This window comes from Aquarana catesbeiana, linkage group LG02 (genome assembly GCF_042186555.1).
Source record: "Aquarana catesbeiana isolate 2022-GZ linkage group LG02, ASM4218655v1, whole genome shotgun sequence".
Lineage (NCBI taxonomy): Eukaryota > Metazoa > Chordata > Amphibia > Anura > Ranidae > Aquarana > Aquarana catesbeiana.
In genome coordinates, this window is record NC_133325.1 from 411,326,121 (window position 1) to 411,347,624 (window position 21,504).

Here is a 21,504-nt window from a genome sequence, read left to right on the forward strand (position 1 = left end):
CCTCACCATTGTCATCAATGCAGCCTGATCAGTGCCCATCTGCAGCCTCACCTCAGATTACTGCTGCCTCGGAGGGGACAGGGAGGGGGGCAGGATGAGCGCCGTCAGATTACATACAGCGAGAATCCCCTGTTTACTCTGTGGCCTCTTTAATACAAAGTCCTGCCTCCTGGACCGGATTCTATGATAGAGAGAACATTGGTCCAAAGCCGGCCCAGGAGACGGGACTTCCTATTATAGGGGCCGCCGAGTAAACAGGAGATTCTCGCTGTATGTAATCTGACGGCACTCGTCCTACCCCCTCTCCGTTCCCTAGGCAGCCCAAATTGCAGTATCGGCGTATAATACGCACACACTATTTGCACCCCATTTTCAGGGTGAAAAAGTGCGTGTTATACGCCAATAAATACAGTACTTATTTACTGTGATCCTCAGCACCATCTAGTGGCCATAATGCAGTAATTTCATGATTCATACTATTCTTATTAAAAAGGAACATCCTCCCTGGAGAAAAATTAGCTTAGTACCGTTCAGTTTTGCAGCATTCACACAGAATGAATATATATGCAGTTTTGCAGGATGAATAGTCCTGTGAATTGTTTTTATAAATACACCCCTAAGTATGGCCTTCACATGTCCATTTTTTGCTCTGCTTGCCTTTTTTTACATGTGGCAACTATACAACTCATATACAGCAAATAAACAGTAAAATCTTCTCAGCAGTTTCTCTAGCTGTATTTGTTTACATTAACATTTCACATCCATAACTTCAAAATCCTGCTGCTTTCTTCAGAAGAACAATAACCCCCTGAAAAAAAATCACATGCACAACTTAACAGAAATAATTCATAAGAAGGCATTTCCCTGCACAAAGTTATTTCTAGTAAGGCTGGACAAATCCCAAGATTGAAATGAAAAAGGAAAATAACTGCCAAGAGAGAGACTGGCGGATTTACTCCATAAAGGGCAAAAATTGATTTTGGCTTCCTGGTCTTGGTGATGTCCTGATACTAGTAGTGTTCATGTTCAGCATAGGATTGCATGGATATTGTGTTTATACTTTTGCCCCTCTTTGTATCTATGTAGCTTTTGGAAATAATATAATGTTAGGGGTTAGGTCTCCTTGTTAGCAGTGGGCCATGCAAATCACTGCTTTATGCCCCATCAGCACTGGGGTATATTGCAGATATAGTCCAATGTTAAAAAAAACAATTAATCCAAATTGCATTTCATTGTTTCAGACTCTTGGCTATCATCAGTGCAGCTCACGTCTTCAATGGCTCATAGGGCATAAAGAAATAATTTTCATGGCTCTGCCCTCTGTCCTGAAATGAAGAATAGTCCTTACATTTTTGGGATGTGATGAAATAAATAATTAATTAACTAATATTAACACAGCGTAAGCATCTGAATTTGACCTGTTTTCAGCCCCTGTACAGCAGAGCTCTAGTATGAGCAACACAAGGAGCCAGTCAGTTCATATGCTAACAAGGAGCACGATAATAGGATAAAAGAGGAGAATGACAGAGAGATGATCTCATCACTGTGCTGTTTCTCCTTTCACTGTCCAGTCATGGGCAGGGCAGATCCATGACGGCCTGGGCCCAAGGGTGGTGGGTTGAATGATTTTTGCCATCATTCAACCTGGGAAACTGAGGACATCTAGTGATGAGCCGTACTGTGGGGCAGCTCTAAATTGAATGTCAATTTTACAGCAAAGGTTGTTTTGATGGGTTAAGTTGTTATTTTTGCCTGGAGCTCTGCTTGAAGTCTTGAGTCTAGTGTTAGGAGTTGCTCTTACAAATTTCTGCCCTGTAAGCCCACACTTCAAACTGCCAGCACAGGTCTCCCTGTGTTGAAAATGAAGGTACTTCATAAAGAGTCTATCTCCAACCACATATAAATGGTGTCAAATATTCTGTACGTCCTCAGATTGAATTTCATCAAATAATTGCTCCCAAGGTTATTCAATTTGATTGTTTAGTGAAGCTTTTCATAGATAGGATTACAACTTCATTATACATGTTTAAAGAATAAGTAGGTCCTTTCATCCACAACGCCTTTTACTTTTCATAATTCTGGTATGTCCTACTTATCTTTTTAAGCACCCAATCACCTTCTCATTGTCTGTTCTTCTTATAAGTTTTACTACCCCTTTGGTTAACGCTTGTTTTTATTTTATTTATATATTTTTCCTTTTTAATTCTACAGGGTAAAATATATGTGTGTGTGTGAGTGGGTTCTGAACAGCAAGGCCATCTTATCACATCAGGTGCATGAGGGGCCCCTGTAGTCCCCTCCCCCAGGGGGAATTGCATGTGGACAGAGCAGGTGATCAGTGTGTGGGTGGGGGAAATAACTGGAACTGATCTTCTGTGGCTCTCACTGCAGCATCTGAAAGCCGGCGTCTCCTCCTTCCTCTCGCCAGCTTTTAGCTTTCAGCTGGTGCAGGGTGAGCCACAGAAGATCAATTCCAGTTGTGTCCCACACCCACGCACTGATCACCCCCTCCTCCTCCCTATTGGATTCCTCCCACTGACTGAGCCCCCCTGTGTGCCCCCCCCTTTCACCAGTGCTGCCAGCGTTCCTTCTTTCCTCTCCTCTCCCACTGGCAGAAGGTGCAGGCACATAGGAGGATCTTTGTCACAAACAACAAAGATTCCCCAGCACGCTTACCAGCTTGCCTGAAAAAAAAAAAACAAATTGACTCTGTCTAACAATTTATATTAAAAACAGAGAGTTATTTTTGCACATATTTGCAAAAATATGCATAAACCTTAGTGCCTACGTCAAGGCTCCTCTGTACTGTGGTCTTAACTCATATTATTTTCAGAGTCTCCCAAGTTGGAGCACATATAACAATGGATAGATTAAAGGTAGGTTTGCCTGGAGGGAGCCCACCCCTTCATAAAGGCACAGGGATGCATGGGTCTCCCAGCAAGAGCGCAATGGCAACTGAAGACATCCAGGTTGTCCCTGCATCAAATTCAAGCAACTGTACAAAAAAGTGGGAGGATCTTCAGGATGGAGAGCGAGAGAAGGGGCCAGTAAATATGTTGTTTACCAGCCCCTTCTTTTTCTAAATGAAGACAGTGAGTGATCGGTACTGTGTTTACTATGCTGCAATTTTTAGAATGAACAGGAGCCGTCTCCTGTTCATTCATCTGCGGTACAGCTGAGGCTGCAGAAATAACTGGGGAATTGTGTTTCCATAGTCTCTTTCTATGTCTCAAAAGTGAGGATTCAGGGGGTCTATTTAGACCCCTGATATCTCACCAAGGACCCCCAAAGGCATTGTGAAAAAAAATGTAAAATGTATTAAAAAAATACATAAAAAAATAAAAACATTTTAAAAATTAGACTAAAAAGCCACGCCCAATAAGAAGCATAATTTAGCCACATCCACTTTTTCCCGGCGCACCTGGTAAGGGTCCCAGTGCATTACTTTGCCCAGGGTCTTATGATGGTGGCACTGTTAAATCAGGATCTCGATATTCAGGAAGCTCATATATGCATTTTCTATGGTCCCCGCAGTAGTTGCTGCTTGAAATAAGCATGCATAGGCTTTCAAAAGAGAAAGGCCAGTTAAAAAAAAAAAAAAAAGAAGAAGAAGATCTTTGTACCAGATTTATTGATGTGAACTTTTTCACTTAATGAATTGCTTATCTGACCTTTAGTCAATCTGGTATAACATTGGAAAGGGAGAGGGGCTTTAGCTCTGCGTTCATTTCAAGTGCCATATTTGCAGTTTTCTGATTTAATTATGCTAATTTATGTGGTTCTGTAAATGCTTCAACACAGATCAAAAGACGTCCTGCTAGGTGGCCACCATCAAAGCTATGTAAGCTTCAAATGTACTTTCAGAGTGACTCTGTACTAAGGCGCTTGAAAGCTGAATCACAGTACAGAACAGAATCACAAGAGATCTGCAGCATTATTCCAGATATTCTGCATTTCCTGGCAGAGATTTTAGGCAGATTCTGCATTGCCCTATGAGCATACCAACCAAATTTACGGATCATCCTCCGCAAATATGTTCTCATTCTGCAAGTAAATAACATCATACAGATTTTTTTCTTGACCTAATCTGGTTTACATACAAATTACACATGTACATACACACACAGGCAAACCTGTGAACCATGCAGAGCCAACTTTTCATGTGGGAACATATGTTTACCTTCCCCAAAGAGAACAAGGACCTATTTAACTTGACCTTCAATGCAAAGCTAGACACTGCTCTGTCATGAAGAACTGCAATAAACTGGTGAAAAGGTACTCTTTTTTTCAGGACCCAGTGCCGGTTCACACAGGGGCAACACGACTTACAGCGCGACTTTGCAAGGCGACTTGGAGGCAACTTCAGCGCGACCTTGAGTGACTTACAACGCGACTTCAAGTCGCCTCCAGGACAGGCGAATTTGCCTGTGGCCAGTCAGAGCTAATCAGCTCTTGTGACATCATTGTGGTACCTGGGTAAATTATTTTCTTCTTCCTGTTAAGTCGCTTCACTATAGACGAGGATCCGAATTCAAGACGACTTCCATTGAAATCTATGGGTACAAGTCGCCTAGAAGTCGCCTTGAAGTAGTACAGAAACCTTTTCTGAAGTCGAAGCGATTTCAGTAGTGTAAATTAAGACGGCTCTCATTAACTATAATGGAATTTCTGATGTCAAGCGTCTTGGGGCGACTTGAGGTCTCACAAGTCGGATCCCAAGTCGCTATAGTGTGAACCGGCACTAAAGTTGACCTTTAATTATTTAACCCCATTTTGCCCCACATCTGTTTGTTTTTATATTAAATTGCCTTTTAAAATACCCTTTCTTACATTAACAACTTGAAGACCAAACATTTTCTGGCACTTTTTGTATACATGTTTTAAAAATCTTTTTTGCTAGAACATTGCTTAGAACCCCCAAACATTATATATATATATTTTTTAGACAGAGGACCTAGACAATAAATTGCTGGATTTTGCAATTTTTTGTCACACTGTATTTGCACAGCGTTTTTTAAAATGCAATTTTCGGGAAAAAATTTTTTTTTTTAAATTGTAATGTAAAAAACAGAATACATAACCCAATTTTTTTGTAAAATATAAAACAGGATGTCATGCCGAGTATGCTTTAAAATTGTGCACGTCTGCACAACAGTGACAAATATCGTAAATGTTACTATCCATAGACAACGATTTAAAAGCCTTTACAGGTTACTACTTTAGATTTACAGAGGAGGTCTAGTACTAGAATTACTGCTCATGATCCGACATTGGTGGCAATACCTCACATGTGTGGGATTAATGCTGTTTGCGTGCGGGACCGGCGCAAGTGTTCGCCTTTGCGCGCTAGCACAGGAGGAAGTGGGTACTTTACATTTTCTTTATTATTATTAATTAATTTTTTTTACACTGTTGCTTTAAATTTTTTTTATCACTTTTGCTGTCATAAGGAATGTAAACATCCTTGTGACAGCAACAGGCATGTTACAGGTACACTTTATGGAGAGATCTGGGATCAATAGAACCCCAAATCCCTCATTTGCACTTGAAAGTATTCAAAATGCCAAGATCAGTGTTTTTGAATACTTTAATTTTTCACAAAATGGTGCCGTAGACATCCAGGTAAATCGGAAGTGATGTTATGTCATTGCTTCCAGGTTACCATAGTAGAGACCTGATCAAAGCCAATTCCAGCTTTGTATGGGTCCCTGACTAGTCGGCAGATGTAGCTTGGGTCTCCCCTTGGGATAGGAGAGGCCGAGAGAGCCGCAGGAGGGAGGAGATGTCGCCCCCCCCCCGCTGCTTGTAATAGCAATCAAGTGGCTAGTTTGTCGCTTTGGCTGCTATTACAACAGAGCCGACCATTGGCTCTAAAAAACAGTAGTTAAATGATGTACCAGGTACGTCATTTTGCGGCAAGTGGTTAAAGACTAGCTTATCCATTTAAGGAAGAGATACATTTTTATACATGATATGTTAGAATGGCATTAAAATGTACTTTTATGTCTCTGCAGACAGATTTTGAAAAAGATGTGGACTTAGCATGTCAGTCTGATGAAAAAGCCTCCTGGTACACAGCACATGGGGAAACTGGTAAGCGGAGCGACTAAAACTAAACTCTTAATTTAAACCAGGATTCCAGACAAGCACTCAGAAGCAAAACTTTTTTCTTTTTTTTTTACATTTCTTCAGTGACTTCCTAGTTTCCAGTTCTAGGCAAATTATGTCATACATCCCAGGAGGGGTTTTCTCAGCTAAACACACCCTCCTGCCTGCATGCCTGAGCTAAAGCTGGTCATACATTGTACAATTTTCTTATTATGTTTCCTTTAGATTTACCTTCAACTATGTAGTGCAAGGGCCGGCCTGGTTGCATACAAATTGAAAGTGTTTAGGTTTGACCTCATATTATATGGTTTTGGTAAATCTAAAGGAAAATTGTATAATGTATGGCCAGCCTAAGGGCAGATGGATTCTAGGAAGTAAATGCTACATGAATCATCTGCCCTTAATCAAATGGCCATGGCCATACATGCTAGGGGGTGTTTTACAAAGTGATTTCTCAAAAAAATAAAGCATGGAGACATGGATGTAAGGGGAAATTGGTTTGAAAATTAAAAATGAATAAAATTGCATTTTTACTTTGGGGTACTCAGATACAGTTTAAATATAAAGGGTTAATTTGTAAAAAAAAAATGATATTGAGATATATATATATATATATAGATATATAGATATAGATATATCTAGATATAGATATATCTAGATATATCTATATCTATATATCTATATATATCTATATATATATCTATATATCTATATATATATATATTGCAGCCATTTGCTAAAATCTTTTAAGTTCATTTTTTCCCTCATTAATGTACACACAGCACCCCATATTGACAGAAAAACACAGAATTGTTGACATTTGTGCAGATTTATTAAAAAAGAAAAAATGAAATATCACATGGTCCGAAGTATTCAGACCCTTTGCTGTGACACTCATATATTTAACTCAGGTGCTGTCTATTTCTTCTGATCATCCTTGAGATGGTTCTACACCTTCATTTGAGTCCAGCTGTGTTTTATTATACTGATTGGACTTGATTAGGAAAGCCACACACCTGTCTATATAAGACCTTACAGCTCACAGTGCATGTCAGAGCAAATGAGAATCATGAGGTCAAAGGAACTGCCTGAAGAGCTCAGAGACAGAATTGTGGCAAGGCACAGATCTGGCCAAGGTTACAAAAACATTTCTGCTGCACTTAAGGTTCCTAAGAGCACAGTGGCCTCCATAATCCTTAAATGGAAGACTTTTGGGACAACCAGAACCCTTTCTAGAGCTGGCCGTCTGGCCAAACTGAGCTATCGAGGGAGAAGAGCCTTGGTGAGAGAGGTAAAGAAGAACCCAAAGATCGCTGTGGCTGAGCTCCAGAGATGCAATCGGGAGATGGGAGAAAGTTGCAGAAAGTCAACCATCACTGCAGCCCTCCACCAGTCGGGGCTTTATGGCAGAGTGGCCCGACGGAAGCCTCTCCTCAGTGCAAGACACATGAAAGCCGCTCTGGAGTTTGCTAAAAAAACACCTGAAGGACTCCAAGATGGTGAGAAATAAGATTCTCTGGTCTGATGAGACCCAAATAGAACTTTTTGGCCTTAATTCTATGCGGTATGTGTGGAGAGAACCAGGCACTGCTCATCACCTGTCCAAGTCCCAACAGTGAAGCATGGTGGTGGCAGCATCATGCTGTGGGGGTGTTTTTCAGCTGCAGGTACAGGATGACTGGTTGCAATCGAGGGAAAGATGAATGCGGCCAGGTACAGGGATATCCTGGACGAAAACCTTCCCCAGAGTGGGCCGAAGGTTTACCTTCCAACAAGACAATGACCCTAAGCACACAGCTAAAATAATGAAGTAGTGACTTCACAACAACTCCGTGACTGTTCTTGAATGGCCCAGCCAGAGCCCTGACTTAAACCCAATTGAGCATCTCTGGAGAGACCTAAAAATGGCTGTCCACCAACGTTTACCATCCAACCTGACAGAACTGGAGAGGATCTGCAAGGAGGAATGGCAGAGGATCCCCAAATTCAGGTGTGAAAAACTTGTTGCATCTTTCCCAAAAAGACTCATGGCTGTATTAGATCAAAAGGGTGCTTCTACTAAATACTGAGCAAAGGGTGATATTTCAGTTTTTCTTTTTTAATAAATCTGCAAAAATGTCAACAATTCTCTGTTTTTTGTCAGTATGGGGTGCTGTGTGTACATTAATTAGGAAAAAAATGAACTTAAATGATTTTAGCAAATGGCTGCAATATAACAAAGAGTGAAAAATTTAAGGGGGTCTGAATACTTTCCGTCCCCACTGTATGTATATATATATATATATATATATATATATATATATATATATGTAAGGTTATGTAAGGGTAGCCTGCACCGTATTGCTAAAAATGTAAATCTGCAATTTCAGCCAAAACATGTCTATATTAAAACACCCACATAACACTGCAACCAACAACAGTTAGGATTGCTATTAGTAAAACATGTTATCCCAAGTGGAAGCATTATTAGTGGCAACAACTTTGCGGCTTCCTGAAACAAGCACTCATTTGGGCTGAAAATGTATATATGTATATATATATATATATATGTATATATATATATATATATATATATATATATATATATATATTGGTGGCATATGACCAATGGGGAACAGTGATGTATTATAAGTAGGGATGAGTGAATCTTGATGGGCTTGACTTTCAGAGGGTTCAGTGAATCCTGGTTGAAATTCATGAAACCCCAACTTAGACTGAAATCCTGATAATAAACTTTGGCCATTTTTAAGACTAAGGCTGGGTTCACACTATTGCAAATTGGATACGGATTTCCCCACATCCAATTCGCATGTCAGGAGATTGTGACTGGCTCTCAATGAAGACGGTTCTTACATCTCCGGAGCGGCTCCGGAGCGATTTGCACAGGAGTCCTGTGTGTCTTCTGGTCTGTTTCAGGTCCGAATGCAGTCAAAAATTCAGACCAAAATCGTACCAGAAACAATGAACAGGGGTGCACTGGACGCCTGCTGTGAGCCACTCCGTATGGCAGTGTGAACCCAGCCTTAGAAAGCTGCTGCAAAATGACATGGGGGGGGGGGGGGTTAAGCACCACCATATGGTTTATTTACCAAAGGAAAAAAAGAAATTAAACAGATACAGCACATCGGGGAGAGGGTCTTTTTTATGCAACATTGAGAATGTTATGGGAAAAACACTAATCTTTTAAATTATATGTTTGGAAGATGACTTTAAGCTGTATGTAGTTTTCATGGACAGTCTCAGTGACACCATATTTTTGTAGTTTATTTTTTAATGTTTACATTAAGCTTGGCTTACACAGCAGCACCACCACAATTTGATTTGTACAACTTATAAAAAAAAAAAAAAAAAAAGACTTTTGTAGTAGTTTTGTCTGAAACGAATTTATCCAGTGGTTCTATTGCTTAATTAAATGGTAGAAGTAGCTGCCACAACTGATCTAAAGACTATTGTAAAATTTACTGTTAAAAATTCAGATATATCCCTTAAGTTGATACACATTAGCCAATGGCCTAACAGTTTTCGAATATAGTTTGTGGGCTTATTTTTGTATGCAGTAGACCACTCTACTGTCTTAGAAGTGTATGAAATTGTCAATACTGACTGCACAAAAACACTTAAAAATCACTGCACATTCCATGAACCCTCTTTGATATCTATCTACAGTATCTATCTATCTATCTATCTATCTATCTATCTATCTATCTATCTATCTATCTATCTATCTATCTATCTATCTATCAATATATATATATATATATATATATATATATATATATATATATATATATAATATAGATAGATAGACAGACAGACAGACAGACAGACAGACAGACAGACAGACAGACAGACAGACAGATAGATAGATATTTTTTTAAATAAATATATATATTTTTTGTTTGTTTATAGCGCAAAAAAGCAAAAAGAAAGAAAGCTCTATTTCTGGGGAAAAAAAGACATACATTTTATTTGGGTACAGTGTCGCACGACCGTGCAATTTTCTGTTAATGTAACGCAGTGCCATTTCACAAAAAATGGCTTGGTCAAATGGTTAATAAGGTTGTACTATAAGGCTTAAAGCGGAGGTCCGCTGAAAAAAAAAATATTAAAAGCCAGCAGCTACAAATACTGCAGCTGCTGACTTTTAATATATGGACACTTACCTGTCCAGGGAGCCCGCGATGTCGGCAGCCGAAGCCGATCCGTCCTTTGGCTTTCGGCTGCTGCCGCCACCATCCTCGGTAAGGGAATAAGGAAGTGAAGCCGTGCGGCTTCACTTCCTGGTTCCGTACTGCGCATACGCCAGTCACGCTGCGCGTCCTCTCAGGTCCCTGCTGTGTTCTGGGACCTGTGTATCTCCCACAATACAGCGGGGGAGGACGGGTTAGGCGCCGGAAGTGGCATAGATCACCATAAGCGCCGCGGTGATCTATGTCAGGAAGTGGGAGCAAATACCTGTATTAGACAGGTATCTTCTCCCTCCTCCCACCTGAAAGGTGCCAAATGTGACACCGGAGAGGGGGAGGAATCCAAAAAGTGGAAGTTCCGTTTTTGGGTGGAACTCCACTTTAATGTACACGGGACATTTTACAACCTCTCCTGAATGATTTAACTTGACAGATAGTAACCCACGTTTAAAACATCAATTTTGCCGCATTTACATGCCGCATTTACATGCCGCATTCAGCTGCGTTTTGCTACTAGCATTTGTTACTATTATTTTAAAATAGCCAAAAATGAAAAATGCCTGTAAACGAAACGCGGCTAAACGCAAGTTACCGCGTTTAGTCTTATTTAGCCGCTTTTAGAAGCATTTGGAGCTTGAAATGCCTCTACACTCAGCGTCTAAACTCATTTTTTTGTTTTCCAAAAAAGGTTTCTAAACTCAACTGCCTAGAAACGACTGTAAACGACCCTGTGTACATGTACTGATAAGATAATATAGAGAAGAGTTCAGGGGCAGTTGAAAAAAATGCCCAACTGCTCCTAAACGTCCATTTTGCAGCAGCAGTGTACATGAGGCCTAAGAGGAAGCCATGAGACAGGTTTTATGTTGAAACAAACATTAGAGTGTATTATCTGAGAGGATATAGATACAAAAATTTTTAAAGCGGAATTATACTTTCCTCCCTTCAGCGAGCTCCGTGCTGGCTGGTGTCATATTTGACTAGTCTTCTTCTGGGTTTAGATCTTTGGTCATTTTCATTGGTAGGGCAAGGATAAGAGCACCTAAATATGCCTAGGAGAGGTGGCAGGAGCTGGTAATAGTGGCAGGTATCTACATTTTGGGAGGGATGAATTACACCTACATTTCTAATCTGTAGTATCAGTGGTTTAATACTCATTGGTAATCCAAAACTGGTTTATTGTAATGAAAGTCCACACTGTCAGGGGTCAGTGCGTCTCCATACCAAATCCTCCTGCTGCAATGAAGGCCCTCTCAGTCAGTACAATGGCTACAGGACAAGCCAGAAGTACCAGAACACACTTTACAAGCTCTGGCCAGTGGCCCAGTCTGGGCGCCCAATAGTACATGGGTTCCTCACATCTGAGAGTATCTGCATCAGTCTTGAAGCTGCGGACTCCCAAAGTGAAAATAGTTTAGGTAAATTTAAATGAGATTATACAGGGATCATATGATCAGATTGTAGTGTGTATCACTACCATGAATTAGCTGGGACTGTGAACCCCAAACCCATGGTAGTGAATTTGAACCTCATCCCTAAATGTAAAAGCTTAACATGGAAATATAGAGCTGTGTGTAGCATGATATAGGAGTCTGGAGTAATACAGGATTGCTCTGGTAGTACATCTTTAGCACAAAGCACTAATAAGAACCAGTGAATATAATTACCTTATATTATTAACCACTTCAGCCTTGGAAGAATCAACCTTTTTCCTGATCAGGCCATTTTTGCGATACGGCACTGTGTCACTTTAACCGACAATTGCGCGGTCAAGCAACGTTGTACCCAAATAAAATTGACGTCCATTTTCCCCACAAGTAGAGCTTTCTTTTGATGGTATTTGATCACCTCTGCGGTTTTTATTTCTTGTGCTATAAACAAAAAAAGACAGACTATTTTGAAAAGAAAAAAGCAAATATTTTTTACTTTTTGCTATAATAACTATCCCCCAAAAATATATAAAAAAAATAATTTCTTTCTCAGTTTAGACCGATATGTATTCTTCTACATATTTTTGGTAAAAAATATCAATAAGCATATAATGATTGGTTTGCGCAAAAGTTATAGCGTCTACCAAATAGGGGATAGATTTATAGCATTTTTATTATTATTTTTTTACTAGTAATGGCGGTGATCTGCGATTTGTATTGGGACTGCGACATTGCAGCGGACAGATCGGACACTTTTCACACTATTTTGGGACCATTGACATTTATAAAGTGATCAGAGCTATAAATAGCCATTGATTACTGTGTAAATGTCACTGGCAGGGAAGGGGTTAACACTGGGGGGCGATCAAGGGGTTAACTGTGTGTCTTAGGAAGTGATTCTAACTGTGGGGGGAATAGGGCTGCCTGGGAGAGAAGACCGATTGTTGTTCCTAAGCAGTAGGAACAACAGATCGCTCTTCTCACCCCTGACAGAATGGAGATCTGTCTGTTTACATTGACAGATCTTCCTTCTCTCCTTCTCAGGTGCAATCGCAGGCAGGCGACGGCCATCGCGGCCGCCAGCCATGCACACGGGCTCCTACGTAACATGGCGGGCGCGTGCGCCCTATATTCCTTAAAGTGTCTGCCGTACAGCTACGACGATTCACGCAGGAGTGCCATTCTGCCACTGTCAATCAACGGCGGGCAGTCGGCAAGCGGTTAATAACATATATGGTCCACATAAAAAAAAAAAAAAAGCTTGCACAGTCATTGTAAGTTAAATACAAAAGACAAAGGGACACTCTTTGCTCCTGAGAAAAAAAAAACTAAACTCTAAAAGAGTTCTTTACAGTAAGAACTGTAAAAATGTGTAATAGTCTTCCATAGGAGGCTTGTACCAGCCATGTCAGTAGATTTCTTTGACAAGGGGCTCAATGTGTTTCTAATGCACCAAATAAAACTGGCTACTAATATTACAAGAAATAACATTGTAGACTGTTTATCTAAGGAGTATGTGATTGCCTTTGAGGATCATGGCTTTGTAAGGTTTTTTTGCCTTCCTCTGGATCAGCTATAGGTTTAGGGTTTAAAGTGACATTCAGGCTGGGTTCACACTAGTGCGAATTGGATGTGGGTTTCTCCGCATCTAATTTGCAAGTCAGGAGACTGTGACCGGCTCTCAATGGAGCCGGTTCACACAGCTCCGGGACGGCTGCGAAACTAATTGCACAGGTGTCCTGTGCATCTTCTGGTCCATTTTAGGTCCGAATTCAGGCAAAATTTCAGACCGAAATCGGACCTGAAACAGTGAACAGGGACACACTGGACCCCTGCTGTGAGCCGCTCCACACGGCACTGTGAACCCAGCCTAAAGGTTCATTTTTTTCAATAACAAACATGTTATACTCCTGCTCTCTGCAGTGGTTTTGCACAGAGCAGCCCTGTTCCTCCTATTTTTGGGTCCCCCTGTTGGTGCTTCTAGCTCCTCCTTTTCAGCCAGTGCCCCCAATAGTAAGCTGCTTGCTCTATGGGCACTGGTGCATACTCGCTCCTGAGCCCCGCACTATGCGTCCAAAAGACACACAGAGCTGCTGCTAGACTCCTCTCCCTGCTCTCTCCTCGTTGGCTCACTGGCTGTGATTGACAGTAGCAGGAGCCAATGGCTCCTGCTGCTGTCTCAGCCAGTGAGGAGAGAGGGACCTGGGACAAGCTTAGCTAGATTTTGGAGGGGGCAGGGAAAGCCCCTGCACACAGGAGGTTTTTTGCCTTCATGCGTGAATGCATGAAGGTAAAAAAAAAAATGGAACCTTTAAAGCCACTTAAGGATGCATTATTTTTCTCTTTTGCTTGAAATTGAAGGACATATATCTTTTTTCAGCCTGACTATGTAATTAAATAAAAGGTCATGTGATAACTGAAGAGTGCTGTAAAAGTTCTATATGTCATTACATTATATTTGAAGTTTTTAATTATTTCCAATTTTTTAAATTTTTTTTTTAGTTTTATTTAAGGAACTGAACACATGTCATCCTTCTAGTGTGACTGGAGCTCTATCCCGTATCTCTTTAGATGATGAAGATGATCTAAAACTACATAAGGGAACCGAAGGCCTCAGTTTTTCCCACCTTCCTGGAAATCTCTCTTCTCAAGGCGGAATTCTTCTCCAGGTGCCCAAAATAACCCATAACCCAGTAAATGAGCTCAATGATCCACTGCCAAAAAAAGAAATTAATGTGGAACGTGGACCCCTCTATCTGTGCCCTGAAGGAAACATGTGGCCCTTGGACTTTGGTGATGCACATCAGGAGCAATCGTTAGAAAGCGAATATATGGTATTGCCCAGAAGGACTCTGAGTCTCAAACCGTTCAATCGTGATCACGGAAAACATAACATGAGGCTGGCAGATCTGAGCAAAGGTCGCCAGCAAGGGGACACAGATAGTTATGCAAATTTTCTGTCAGTGGACCACATCAACCTTAATTTAACCCCACCCTATGTACCTGCTCAGCACCAGTTTGGGTTGCCATTTAAACAGCCACCCTCTGTCCGGCAGATCCTGGCATCAGAGATGAATGAGCGGAGTCGAACAATGCCCCGCACGGTGCCTGGTCCATCTCTGAGCGCTGGATCTCTCGAGGTGAGAGGTGGAAGACACCTCTTTGTTTGTGTATGCAATTTTTGTAGAATGCTGCCTCGTTCATGCCATGTCTCTCATTCTCACTATCATTACCCCGTCTCCTTTCGCTGGTTCCTCTCCCCAATGTTTTTCATCACAGTGTACCCCCTAGCTTGCTCTGCTTCTGTTAAAAGCACCTATTTTTAGTTTGTCCGTACTGCACTTTTCCGTCATTGTGTTTAAATGTACACCTTTCACCCTTCTCTCAATCCATATTCCTCCCTTCCTCCCTTTCTCTTTTCCTCCTCACATAGAAACCACACCAACCTGTCCCTGTGTTTCTCCCTCAGCGGAAGCGATTGAGATACTCAGATATGGACTTTGAGGTGAGCACTTTTACCCACACTTAAGGTCTACATCTGCATGGTAGCACTGGGATTTGAGATGCATGATACTTTTTCATGAAATAAGCTACAAGGGCTGACAGCACTGGACTGCTGTATGCTAATGCTATAGTTGACTTTTTGCAGAAAGTGATGCACACAAGAAAAAGACACTCAGAGCTTTATCATGAATTGAACCGCAAGTTCCATACACTGGAAAGGTACCGGGATGCCAGTGCAAAGGTGCGCAAACACTCTCTTCACACTATTTGTCTCACAGCGAAAAATGTACACTAAAGACAAGTTCCTCTTTTTTTTTTTTTGATTTTCTATAGCAGAGATTGGGTCATTTTACTCAAAACCGAAATATGAAATAAATGCTTAATGCAAAGATAGACACTTTGTAAAGAACCTCAAATTTACTAGTCTTATCTTCAGTTTACTGTTACAGCAATTGTGCAGGGAGACTAAATAGGACTGTACCTGCCAACAGGTACCAGAGTTAGACCAACTGCTCTCAGCAATGTAATATAGCTGGTCAGACAAGCCCATCCCCTTCTTTGCAGTATAAACCTGTGTGAGTATACTTGTTCTGAGGGGTGTGTCTTTTACTCAGCTCCTGTTAGCACAGACCACTGCAATGTGAGGCCTAAACGGTGTTCTAACCCTTTCACTGCCTTTGCACACATTCAAAAAAAATAATTGTAGGACTAAAGATTTAAAACCCCCAAAACATTATATAGTTTCTGAAAGCAGATACCCTAGATAAAAAATAGTAGTTACAATTATGTCACACGATATTTGGGCAACGGATAAGAATCGCAAAATTTCAGTAAAAAATACATTGTGGGGCACATAAACACAATATATTACCCATTTTTTTTCTGTCAAATATAAAAGAAGAGGCTGCACCAAGTAAATAGATACCCAATATATCAATCCTTAAAACTGCATGTGCCCTTGAAACAGCAACAAACTTTAGTACCCTATATTTTCCATAGGTGATGCTTTAAAATCCCCCCAAAAGGGTCATCAGTTTAAATTATTGCTCTCACTTTGCTGTGCACGGCAATATGTAAAACGTGAATGTGTTTGTGCATAGGTTTCGACGATAAATGCATTTACGCGCATGTATGTGGGGGTGGGGGACACAAAAAAATTTTGGAGGGGGTTTTTAAGTGCGTGGGTATAACTTACATTTTTTACACCTTTTTACTTTTTCATTAATAAACTTTTTTCATTTGATAGAGTGCAGATTTGACCACATGTCTTTTCTGGCTCAGTAACAGGAAGGGGAGATCAGCAAATGGACGTTCCTTGATCTCCCTCCTTTTTTTTTCATTTGATAGAGGGCCTTATGTGATGCATTTTTGGTGACAGGTTCTCTTTAATAAGACATCAGGGGCCTATGAGAGTGCAGATCAGACCACACGTCACTTCCGGGTCAGTAACAGAAAGGGGAGATCAACAGACGTTCGCTGATCTCCCTCCCCCCAATGCGGCAGCACCTGCCCTGCCAGTCCTGGGTGAACAGATAGATGCGGGGAGGCTGGGAAACATGGCTGGACGTGCATAGGGAGGGGACCGGAAGTTACGCTAGTGTCCGGAAGTGATCCGGCAACTGCAGAGACACTGGATCATTCACTCTGACAACTGACAGTCAGCTTCTCAGATGTAAAATCCCACAAAGCCACCGGGGTACTACATACTTCAGTGGCAGTAAAACAGTTAAGATTCCTAGGGACAATGCATCTCATAGAGGGCTGTCTTTAATATTGATTGGGCCCTGGGCAAACATATTCTTGGGCCCTCCCGAATACACTTATCAACTATTTGGGGACACTGCAGGGCTAAAGAGACAGGTGTTTTGGGCTCCCCAACAATGACTGGGCCCTGGTCTCATATCATAACATACAGGGGTACAGATTACAAAGGGTTAAAAAAGTGTACAGCTTCAATTCAGCTTTATATATCACCTATCAGCTTCTCACTTAATGCTGAAGTTTAATTTTCAGGCCTGTTAGACCATTATGGATATGGTGGGGTCCACCACAGCTCAAATATTAATTTTTCTTAGGCAAGTTGACCTTTTTTTAATATGTTTTATACAAGGACTCTTGACATTTACAGATTAAACTGCTTTGCAATAGTGCTTGCTCTGATATGGATAGCAAAGCCTCATATAAATCATAAAACATGGGTATCCAGTGGTTAATTTAGCATGAAAAACAGCACAAACTTGCATGCAAAATTTTCAAGACATGGGAGAACATTATTTTTACTGAGGAAAGAGAACTACCAGATATCAAATATATTGTCCATTCTAGTATAATTTTGTTTATAATACTTGCAACCATTTAGACCCCCTTGGACAGTCTTCGGCTTTCCTTATGTCTACCTATTGCCCCTGCTCCCTTTTCATTATATCATATTACGTCCTGATTTGATATCCCTGAACATGATTCAGTAGGCAGGCATGTTGCTATTAGCATGCTTGTTGCTCTAACTACTACCTCATTGGCCATTCTACTATTGCTGTTGACTTGGTACCATTGCTGCCTCTGTTTTATCTGACAACGCTGCCATGTCACTCTTCTGCTATGTTTGTAATTCAGAGAGACAAACGCTGGAGCATATCCTCCGGAGGAGCAGTGGAGAGAACCTCAGCCAGTGTGAGTAACATTATTTACTATGTCACAAATGAAAGAAACATATGTGCTTCTCATTTTGTTCTTCTTGCATACCCTGCAGGCCCCTGGTCTTGCAAGTTTCCAGTGATAGCTTGTTTACTCCTTTCAAAACCAATAAAGTGAACATGACATTATAAATGCAACTGTGAGTGACAGAATATGGTAGTCAAGCGACTGTCACTACTAGGACGAACATACATAATTACTTCAATCTATTGTTGCTGACAAGTTGTTTGAATACAAAACTTGTTTTTCCTTAAGCAATAAGCTTGACATCAGCCTTTGTAGGTGATGTTAATCAATCAGTTGTACTAAACCAACTACATAGCTTCTAACACTAACCTCATGTATGAGATAGACATCCTACGGCACATTTCTTATGTATGAAGTTGAACCTAAAGAATAATGGTTTTGTACTCAAGCCAGTGGCTCTGTTTAATTTCTGTCTCCTGAAGATAATAAAATATTAATGCAAATCAGAGATTACTTTAATTAAAAATAAAAGAGCAATTACAGAATACCCACTGCCGTGTGATTTAGTGCAGCATTATTTTTCATGTCTCTTTGCTGTGTTAGTGTTAAACCTTTGTAATGGCATTTTTTAGCTACCGGCTACCTGAATACAAAGTGTAAATTACCAAAAACTTATATGCCAGGTGTAGATGGACCCCAGTTAGCTGAATCAACCACTTGCTTCTGATTTAAAGTGACACTAAACCAGTGTTCAATATTTTTATTAAATTAAAGCAAAATATGGACAATCAGTACAGAATGAGAAATGTCATTGGTTGCCATGAGTAAAATAATAGTACAACGTCAGTGTGATATTCAGTAAGATTGGCCAAAAAGAAGGAATCGAATGGGGTAAAACACATTTGAGGTGTCGTAGCGACAACATACCCAATATTCCTGTGCTTCAAGGGTCTCAAAAGGGACTATCATGGAGAGGCATTTGTAAGTGAGACTACTTATTGCCACCAAAGGTATACCAAATGGTAAAATATACCCCAAATTGATTAAACCATATAACATCCAAATTGTTGTCCATACCTCGGGGACAGATGATAAAAAACACACATGAATGGGTATTGTGGTGGTGTCAGCAGAGGGGACCACTGCTGACACCACCAACATTGCCAGAGATTTGCAATTTTACAAAGCGCTGTATTTTCATCATAAATGTGAGTGTTTTTACTTCTCAATAAATGAGTTTTAACTATCCATTCAGTATTACGCTATGTACATTTACATTTCTTCTATATACGTATTGGATGTCTGAGCGGATCTACCTCCCATATTCTATTTAAATATATCTAAGCATCCGTGGTACCTGGATTAACCCGTACAAAGCATAGATACCATCGTGGGTCCCCACTATTCAAAGCTTGATTGACCCAGTGGGTGTACACCCAGCTGTGTCCAATCCCTCCGGTAAGCCTCCAGCTTAAAGGTGGTGGATCTTCTATCAACACACATAAAGTCTTGTCACAAATTTTGGGGTGTTAAATGTTTCCTAAGGACTTTTTAATCCCTTTGAGGACTTCTTAATTTTTGTTATTCTTCACTTTTCATTTTTTACTTTTTGGAGCGAAGTACCACCATTACTTCCCTCCACACTATGTATATATTGTGTGCAGTGTTATAAGGAGTGTTTTGTACATTTATATTTCACACAACTTTGCACACGTATAGTAGTGTTGTTTATAATTCTTAGCGCTACACTTTTTCTTTATAGCCCAGGGTTACCGGGTCAGCTCAAATTATCAACAAAATTCTGTAGGATGCTTGCCATCTTTTCTTGTGACATTATCCAAGATATTTTCCGCTTCACCATACTAATTGATATAAAAGGGCTCTTCCATGCTCAAGCTATTGTAATTTTAGCTCCGATTAAGATAAACCTAATCAAATTTTGAGTAGATTGAGAAGAGCTGTCTTGGGGTCCTGGGGTACCGAAACTCCAGTTATCTTGTGGATTAAATGAACGATTTGATTCCGGAACCCTCTGATTCTGGGGCACTGCCAAAAGATGTGCCGCAGTGAACCAGAATGCCCACATTCTCTAAAGCATAAAGGGGACACTGCAGGATATATTTTTGCAAGGTGAGCGGTACCATGTACCAGCGGGAAAGACTTTCAAGTTAGCTTCTATCAGAGATATATTTTGGATACCCTTAAAGGAATGCTTGAAACAGAGATGCCATGTATTTATATCCCAGTTAAAATCAAGATCTCGTTCCCATCCTAGCATATAAGAGGCTTTATCCGTGGTCTCTGCTAAGGCCAAAAAGATCAAAGAAATACCTCCTCTAATCTCCAAGACTTTAGTGCACCACTGTTCATAAGGTGTCACTATTAAAGGTCTGGGTTTAGTAACCCAAATCGAATTTAGAAAGTGAGAAATTTGGGTGAAGCGAAACTTCTCAGAGAGTGGCATCTCTAATTTACTAACACAGTAGCTAAAAGAAAGTGGACCTGAAGAGTTAATGAAGTGCCTATATAAAATTTGTCTGTCCATCATTGAAATGCTCATATGTCATTCCCTGGGGGAAAGAGCGGGTTGTGGAAAATATGTGCTAGCGGATACCATGCTGATGCAATTTTATGTAGCTTATGTAGGGAATCACATAATGCTATAGGGTGAGACAAAGTTGGGGAGAGTATCGGGGGTCGGGATTTAGGGTCACTCCATATTAGATAGTCTATAGTGAAGTTAGGGGTCGATCGTCTCTCCATTGCAACCCAATCAGGTTTGGCACCTCTAGAATAGAAAATAGAGATCTGAGCCAAATGAGCTGCCTGGTAGTACCACCAGAGATTAGGGAGTTCTAATCCTCCCTGAAATTTGAATCTGTGTAGTATATGTTTAGAGAAGTGGTGTCCATTCTTCCCCCACACAAATTGGACTATGGATGATTGCAGTTTAGAGATCTAGGCCTTGATAAATGGGATAGGAAGGGAGCGGAACAAGTAAAGGATACGGGATAATAATGTCATTTTGATAGCATGGATTCTGCCTAGCCAAGAAAGTTCTAGGGATGACCAGTGTGACAGGTCAGTAGAGAGTTTCTTGATAAGAGGTGGGTAATTAATGCCATATAGCTGGTCTATAGAAGAGGCCAAGTTAATACCCAAGTAGGGGATTGACTTATTGTCCCATGCGAAAGAGAAATGGTCCCGCAGGCGATCCACCAGAGTGGGAGGGGTGATACATTCAGGGCCTGAGATATGGACATATTGACTTTGAGGCCGGAGACTTGCCATGTAGCAATTAAATAATGTTAGGAATTGAGATGAGGGGAGAGGTAACGAATAATAGTATATTGTCTGCGAAAAGGGCACATTTATGTGTAAATGGTCCGCAATGGACACCAAGCCAAGGTCTCTATCACTATAGCGAATAGTAGAGGGGATAGAGGACATCCCTGTCTAGCCCCTCTAGCTATAGAGAAGGGTTCCGAGTAAATGACTTGAGCGGAAGGGCAAGAGTAGAAAGCTTCTAACACTCTAGTGAAGTTAGGACCGAAGCTCCATCTGTTGAGGATAGAGAATAGGAAGGACCAAGAAACTGTGTCAAAGGCCTTCTG

At 40.7% G+C, this 21,504-nt stretch overlaps 1 protein-coding gene across 11 annotated transcripts in view; it reads left to right on the plus strand.

The window, feature by feature from the left end:
- The window catches only part of ADGRB2 (adhesion G protein-coupled receptor B2), a 744,603-nt gene that overhangs the window by 711,107 nt on the left and 11,992 nt on the right, over positions 1-21,504 (plus strand). For 5 of the 11 annotated variants that reach the window (XM_073615393.1, XM_073615397.1, XM_073615400.1 and 2 more), the window contains 5 exons: positions 6,015-6,093; positions 14,228-14,865; positions 15,159-15,230; positions 15,375-15,470; positions 17,843-17,899. In XM_073615393.1, the coding sequence (XP_073471494.1) occupies positions 6,015-6,093; positions 14,228-14,865; positions 15,159-15,230; positions 15,375-15,470; positions 17,843-17,899 (942 nt within the window). The remainder of the gene's footprint in view (positions 1-6,014; positions 6,094-14,227; positions 14,866-15,158; positions 15,231-15,374; positions 15,471-17,842; positions 17,900-21,504) is intronic. The other 6 variants (XM_073615395.1, XM_073615403.1, XM_073615396.1 and 3 more) reach the window with 5 other exon arrangements.